We start from the raw sequence: 8,151 nt of genomic DNA on the forward strand, positions 1-8,151 counted from the left end.
TTATGTTTGTCAAAATTAACCTTTTTAATAATAAAAATACAATTTATTTAAAAGCAATCAACGCATCCACATTTTTTGTCAAGAACTATATAGCTTTGATTTCTCCATCGCACCGGGAGATACGTAGGAGCAAGTTCACATTCTTGTCAAGCACACTAATAAAAACTTTCTTTTTTTTTTCCACTCTTTTAAACACACTTTTATCTCAAAAAATCACATTTATAAAAAAAAAACAATTTATACTCATACTTAATAATAAAGATAAATAAATATATTTAAGTTGATTTAATTTTGCACAATTAATTATAGGTAACCGTATTTTAACGGATGTCGTAGGGTGCTAATACCTTCCTTACGCATAATTGACTCCCGAACTCAAAATCTGGTTTCAAGGACCATTTTTATAATTTTTCTATTTTTAAGGGGTTTCCAATATTTTCTCAATTTTAAAATAAATTTTGGTGGTGACTCCATTGAATTCTAGGAAAACTCAAAATTTTAGGTTGCGACACTTGGATTAAGATCTCAAGCTGCAACTATCATAGCATTCATAAAATCACCGTCCACAGTTGCTGCTATGGAAGCTAAGATTGAAGCTTTAACAATTGAACTTCAACAAAAGAATCTTGAACAAGAAATGATTAAAAAAAAATGGCGCATTGGGATTGGATGTTTGAGAGTATTGTGCCTCATTGTAATCAAAATTTTACACTTCAACCAGAGGGAGAAGGTGATAATGAAAATTAAGAGATGGGTGATGATATGGATGATAACCTTGTGCATTGATTACTTCCATTCAGATAATTGTTAAATCAAATATTATTTGTTATGTTTTGAACAAATTTAAAGATTAATTGCATGTAGTGTACTGTTACTGTTTTTTGTATGAAAGAGTTATTTGAACTTTTATAACATTGTTGTTAAATTGGTATTGAGCTAAATATAATTTTTGTTGGAATCTAGTGTCATATATATAGTATGGAATTTAATATTTGAAAATTGATACTGAAATATCAAGTAGAAAATAATAAGAGGTGGATTTGTGAGAGCTTAATAATAAAAAGTTTTTCATATATTAGAGACGGAATATACAATTCGTCTCAACAGAGACGAAATATACAATTCGTCTCAACAAAGACGAAATGTTATAAGTTAGAGACGGACAAAACTAAATTCTATTGGAGACGGAAGTGATATACCCCTCTCTGATAGAGACAGACATACTCTGTATTTAATTAGAGACAAATGATAAAATTCGTCTCTAACGTCTAAGAGACGCCAAAACTAATTACAAAAACATGTCTATTTCCAATTCCATCTCTACAATGTTTAGCGACAAAATTTGTTAAATTTAAAGACATATTGTATCTGTCTCCATTTCTATTTTCTATAATAGTTAACTTATCCTTTAAATTAGTTTTTAGATTTTTTTTTTTTAAATTATCACTTTTAAGATAAAAAATATATTTATAACTATTGCATAAAAAAATACGAGACAAATATTTTTCAGATAAATAAATATAAAAAATCTCAAAATAAATATTTGTTGCTAATACATAAAAAAAACACATAACACATATTAGAATAGCACGAAATAACCATTTATAATTGATATATAAAAAATACGAGACAAATATTTATTAATGATAAATATAAAAATCACATGAGAAACATTTACACCTAATACAAAAAAAGAAAACACATGACAAATAACTGTCATTAATGAATATTAAAAAAACATGAAATAAATATTCACAAATGATATATAAAAAACATGAGATAAATATTTGGACGTAAAATATGTAAAAACTCACTTGACAAATATTTTCTATTGATTAATACATAAAAAATATTTTACAATGTTAAATATTAAAAATTAACTAGACCAATATTTTCTATTAATATATATAAAAACACAAGACAAACATGTATTATTATTAAATATAAAAATTACAGAATATATACTTCTTATTGAAATATAAAATAATATTTTTATTTAAATCTGAACAAAACACTTCAAGAATATCAATGGCACGCCACCCACGCAACACGGATTTTTTGTTAGCTAATTTGAAAAAATAAATAAAACAATTTTCAACAAAATAAGCTTTACAACCACATTTTTTAGTATAAATAAAATAAATAAATAAATAACTTTTTAACTATTATTATTACTGCACTATTTAAAAAATTTAAGGAAATATTAGATGGGCTATTAGAGCCCGATAGATACTCAGCAAAAACTCATCTCTTCCTCCGGCGTTAGGGTTTCTTCTTCCTGCAACTTCCGCCACCTTTTCCTCCTCTCCAATCGATTTGCGCGGTTGTTCCTACGCCGGAGACTCTGAACATGGCTGCCACAAGTATTCTCAACAACAATCTACATTTTCATCTATTTTTTTTCGATTTGTCTTCCTCACACTTATGATTCCACTTTTGATTCGTCTTCTGCAGCTACAACTAGGTCGTTTCTTCAAGTTGCCGCAACGGAGGAAGTTGCAACACCTCTCAGAGTCGTTCAGATCGAAGGATTGGTAACAATTATACTCTTTCTAGTGTTTTAATTGTACAATTGACAGTAAAGCACAACCCTAAATACTGTTTTTGAATCACCGATTTTTTTTATACCTTTTTATGGGGTTTTGAACGGTCTTGTTATTTGTAATTATGGGTCTCTGTTTGTTTTTGCATCTAGGGAATCTATACCTGTTGCTTTGTATTTGTAACTTCACTTTTTTTATGGATTCTTTGTTTTCTAAAATGATATAGGATTTTGGAAATTAAAATACTTAGGCTTTGTTTGGGGGTTCGGAGGGAAAGGGAGGGGATGACATTGAGGATAAAATAATGAGTAAAAGGAAGGGGGTAGTCTCCCCGCATTCCATGTTATTTTATTTTTCTTAATTGGATGGACTTAAACCCTCCAATATGGGGTAGCTCAAAAGATTCATCGGGCAAGCTTTGGAGGATATTTAACAAATTTTCAAATCCAATATTTCTGTTTATAATACTAAAAAAAAATTATGAAATTTACTCATAAGTATTTTCATCTAATCCCCTTCAAAATCACTCCCAAAAATAAGTGAGAGATTTCCCTGTCTCTCCCTTCCTCCCCTTCCTGCAGAAGCCTTTCTCTTTCGTTCCCTCCTAACTGCCAAACTAAGTCTTAAATAACATTAACATAGCATTTACCTCTTTCTTGGTAAATATTGAACCATGTCATGTTGGTCTGTATAGTGTTTGAGGCAGATCCTCATATTGTAAGGAAATATTCGATTAGTTTTTGTGTGGTGAAGATAATATTCAAACTATTCTTATTGTGGTGTTTTTTTTTTTTGTTTAACAGGTTATCCTGAAGATAATTAAGCATTGTAAGGATCACTCACCTTCTTTAGTCACTGGACAACTTCTTGGGTTGGATGTTGGTAGTGTTCTTGAAGTTACTAACTGCTTCCCTTTTCCGGTATGATATAATTTTGTCATTTTTATTTTTGTTTCTCTTATATCAAATTATCTATAATTGGCTCCTTATGTTTTCATCATATTTATTTCTAAAATTTGCAGATGAGAGAGGAGGATGAAGAAATTGAAGCTGATGGTGCCAATTACCAGCTTGAAATGATGAGGTGCTTGAGGGAGGTTAATGTGGACAACAATACTGTTGGATGGTATGTATGATGAAAGTACCACTTTACATTGAGATATGTTTTCAAACTTCAACATATTATTCAAAAGCATTCATCTAACATGCGGGATATTCTCTGAATCTAGGTATCAATCAACTTTGCTTGGCTCCTATCAAACTGTGGAGCTGATTGAAACCTTTATGAATTACCAGGTATTGTATCTCAATTTATAAACTTATTTATGTTTTTTCATATTTTCAATTAAGATGAGGCTTTGTGGACTTCACCTATATAGTTATTCATGTTATTGTGGAAACTAGATGCTCCTGTAGTTTATTATATAATTTGAATGTGCTGATTTTTTTTTCATGCTCCTCCAAGCTATTAAATCTTTGATCAAAGGAGCCATTAATGGGAAGTGATTGCCATAAGTTACATAATATTCAGTGAAACACTGAAACTATAAACTTAAGAGTGCCCAACAGGCTAAAAGAAGATGTGTGGCATGCATCACCAAAGATTATAACATTTTACTGGGTACATCTTTTGATATTAAGGCAGTGTGTCATCATGAGCAAGACAATCAGATGTTAGCATTGTATGTTCGATAAAAGTTGCCTCTGACATTTAACTGAGAATTTTATAACATTTTGCATTGGTTTGAGGTGGAAATGCATGCTAGTGAAATATGGGAAGTTGACTAGAACAAATAGTTAGATGAAGAAATGTACATCTGTGTATAATAACCAGATGAGAATTTCGTGCTGCTTCCATTGTCTAGGTTTTGTTTCATAAGAATAACCATAATTGAATGATGATTATTTTTCATATTGGTAGCGGTTCTTGCTTAAATTATTTTTTCACAATTGCAAAATCAGGTAAATGACTGTTTCCTCAAACTTCCCAATGTTTTTCAGGAGAATATTAGACGTTGTGTTTGCATAATATATGATCCATCAAGGTCTGATCAAGGTGTCCTAGCCCTGAAGGCCTTGAAGCTTTCAGACTCATTCATGGAACTATATCGCAGCAATAATTTTACTGGAGAGAAGTATGTATTTTCTTCTAAATGTAATGTTTTCTTTTAGTTGAGCCATTTGCTTTCTTAATTTTCTGTCTTATGTAATAGATTGAGGGAGAAGAACTTATCATGGGTGGATATCTTCGAGGAAATACCCGTAAGCTTTCTGGAACTTTGTTTAACCTATGAGTATTTGACCAAATAATTTTTCTACTAATAAATTGTTATTATGTTTATTAATTTTAAATATAGAATGTGAATGTGTTACTAAAACATCTTATTAAGGTGATGAAAATATGAAAAGATAAAAAACACATCCATCATAGTGGATTGGAATATTAAGAATCTTGGTCACTTTTTTAATGAATCAATTGAGAATGAACTGTACATACTGGAAATAAGGTCAACTAGACTATAATCTTGGCCACTTGCAATCTAATGTTGCATTGCTTATCATTTTTCTTTTCTTATATACTTATAAATCAGATCAAAGTTTCAAATTCTGCCCTTATCAGTGCTTTTATGACAGAGTTGGAACCTGAAACTCCAGTCACCCAGGTGAACTTTGATATTTTCCAGAGATTCTTTTGGCTATTTTAAATTTTAGTTTGTGTTTTCATATTCTCCCATGTCATTGCTGCAGTGTGATTATGATCGTCTGCAATTGTCAACCAGTTCACTAATGGAGAGAAATATGGAATTTTTGATTGAATGCATGGATGACTTGTCACTAGAACAACAAAAGGTTCTTTTAGTTTTTCATATAGTTGTGATTCTTCCTTCCTTTCTAACTTTCAAATACATTTTTACTGAAGTTCCTTCTATTTCAGTTTCAATTCTACTATAGGAGTTTGTCTCGTCAGCAGGCTCAGCAGCAAGCATGGCTTCAAAAGAGAAGGTGATATTTTGTCTGTACTTGAATTATTGTTTGTTCTAACATCTAACTGGTAAATGCATTGTATTTTATTGGAAGAGCACAGACACGATACAAGTATCCGATATGGGGATACTTCATTCTTTCAAAATTATAGGATACGTTACGCTTATGATACTCATAAAAAATAATAACATATAATACATGTACTATTATAATTCAAAAAATCCAAACTTGAAACACTACCAAATAACAACTTGCAGGATTGATTATAAAGGAAATAAACATAATGTATTTTAGAAAGAAGATATATCATATATGTTCTATTATCATTATTATTATATTATTGTTATATTATATATTCACTTATTTTGTTGATATAATTTATAATTGGACAAAAAATATAAACAAACAAAATAGGAGTTTTTCTAAGAAAACCATTTTACTTCCCATAGAGCTCCACGTCTCCCCCACCAAACCCCACCCATCCACCCCACTAACAGACAAACAAGCTCCACGCCTCCACCCCACTAACAGAAGAGAAAAAAAGAAAAGAAAAATATGTTGTCTAGCAAAATGCAAAGGGACACGAAGATTCGAAGAAAAAAGGAAAACTCGTGTCTGCTTTGTTCCTCTATTCCTTCTTCCCCCTCTCAGACTTACAATCGTTTTTCTGAATTGGGTGTCCTTCACGTCTCCTTCCCAGAATCAAAACAGAGCTATGGATCTCAGTCTTACAATGATAATGAGCTTGCCGTGTTGAGGATGTATCAGAATTTTGTTTTTTTTTTTAATAAAAGTTTCCAATTATCTACTGATACGTATCCACCACGTATCAAGGCAGATCGGCGTATCCATACGTACTGATCCATGGATTGCAATTTCCTCATCACTGTAGCATTTGCCATGGTTGGTTATTGGGTGTGCTCTTTATGTTCCACAAGCTTTGCATACGTTGGTTTTCAATTTTCATATCATTATAAATTCCAATTGGTTCATCAATGTAACCATTTGTCATCAAAAGTTTGTGGTGATACTTTTATGGACCTTTGTTCATCAAGAGTTGTGAATAGCATGCGATAGCGATGTTATTGCGGCTTCGTGTTTTGGTATTTGCCCGCTATCTAGGCTGCTTCTTCACACTGTTATGCTAATATGCGGCTTTGTGCCGGAAATTGCGGTTTGTTGCGCGCTTCTGGGTCGCAATGATGGAATCAGCTAAGAACCCCAGAATGCCCTGAAACTTTTAATTGTTAAGGAGCTGGGTTTTATGTTTTTTAGGATTTTTGTGTCGAAACCAGTTTTTAAGTCGGAAACCCATGTTTTTATCACTTCTCCCATGACGTTCGAAACTAGACCAGGTGTTTTTGGCAAACAAACTGTCCAACTCCAGTCAAGTGCTCTGTTTTCCCGCTTTTCTTTGTTCAGCAAGTTGCCATTGTTTTCTTTGTTCTTTTCTAATCTTTTCTGTGTTTTGTTTTTTCTGATTCTCTGTTTGCATTTTTTTCTCCTGAATCTACTCTAGTTCTGTTTCTCTGCCGAATTTTGTGCAGTTCTATTCTTTTGTCATTTATCTTTCAATTTTTATAAAAAAATATCAGAATAGCTGTCATCCCATAGCCATTTTTAGGGGCGTCTGCGAAGTGTTGCTATACAATGTTCATCTTTTTATATTCAATAAATGAGAAATGAAATGAGTGTTATGTTTGATGTATGGTAGCACAATTTTAACCACAGTTGTTTGAAGTTTCAACTGAAGATTAAGTAAACCTAGTGAATTTGGATTTTCACAATGTTGGCTGTGTGGATCTAATACAAAGACCACAGCATTTTATGCAGATCAACTATTATAATTCATTTTTTTTGGTATGGCTTTTTTATATTTGACCAAATGTGAACATTACGGGTTCGGTTTTTGTTATTATAGGGCGGAGAACATGGCACGCAGAACTGCTGGAGAGGAGCCTTTGCCCGAGGAAGATCCTGCAAACCCCATTTTCAAGCCACTCCCGGAGCCATCACGTCTGGAGAGCTTCCTCATAACAAATCAAATTTCCAACTATTGCAACCAAATCAATGGGTATGTGTTTAGGTTTTTTATGGTGATCTAGTGTTGTTAAATAGCGGCTATAGCGTAACTGAATTTGAACAAATCGCTATTATTCTGCCATACACTTTTTAATACAAAATGTTGTCAAATAGCAGCGTTATTATAGCACTGTTTTGCAATCCACAATTGACAACAGTGGGGGACATTTCATTTGCCTATTAAAAGTTTTTGCTATTACCCTTGTTATTGTTGGTGTAAGTTTTCTCTAGCCCAAAGTGCTTAATTACACTTTTTCTTGATGCTCTGCAGGGTTTCTGGGCAAAGCTTTAACAGACTCTATTTGATGAAGGCTTTGCATGAGGATTAAAAAATCAATCCATGTTTGTCACTCTAATGCATGCTTTGAAAATGCAATTTATTTTCCATACAGAATGAGAATTTAATGGTGATTTTGGTAGTATATTAGAGGACCGTTATTTAAGGCGAAGTAATTTTTTCTTTAATTATTATTTTGAACTCTTCCAATTGTAAGAAGTGTAATCTGTTATTTAGAGAGAAAATACCTTTAGTGCTTTTTTAA

The 8,151-nt window shown here is 32.0% G+C and overlaps 1 protein-coding gene across 1 annotated transcript; it reads left to right on the plus strand.

The window, feature by feature from the left end:
• Positions 1–2,202: 2,202 nt before the first annotated feature.
• Positions 2,203–8,151, plus strand: LOC101493485 (eukaryotic translation initiation factor 3 subunit H). The gene is made up of 12 exons (XM_004491990.4): positions 2,203–2,363; positions 2,455–2,534; positions 3,347–3,463; positions 3,565–3,668; positions 3,772–3,838; positions 4,544–4,677; positions 4,756–4,804; positions 5,134–5,205; positions 5,291–5,392; positions 5,478–5,545; positions 7,449–7,601; positions 7,881–8,151. Exons 1-12 carry the CDS (start codon positions 2,351–2,353, stop codon positions 7,936–7,938), a joined length of 1,017 nt encoding a protein of 338 aa, XP_004492047.1. The 5' UTR covers positions 2,203–2,350; the 3' UTR covers positions 7,939–8,151.

Source organism: Cicer arietinum, chromosome 3 (assembly GCF_000331145.2).
Source record: "Cicer arietinum cultivar CDC Frontier isolate Library 1 chromosome 3, Cicar.CDCFrontier_v2.0, whole genome shotgun sequence".
Classification (NCBI taxonomy): Eukaryota; Viridiplantae; Streptophyta; class Magnoliopsida; order Fabales; family Fabaceae; genus Cicer; species Cicer arietinum.

What these genes read in the sequence shown, in the direction of transcription:
- LOC101493485 (XM_004491990.4), top strand. An exon ending in ATATCTTCGAGGAAATACCC is followed by an intron (nt 4,805 to 5,133) that starts GTAAGCTTTCTG and finishes CTTATAAATCAG; the next exon opens with ATCAAAGTTTCAAATTCTGC. An exon ending in TATTGCAACCAAATCAATGG is followed by an intron (nt 7,602 to 7,880) that starts GTATGTGTTTAG and finishes GATGCTCTGCAG; the next exon opens with GGTTTCTGGGCAAAGCTTTA.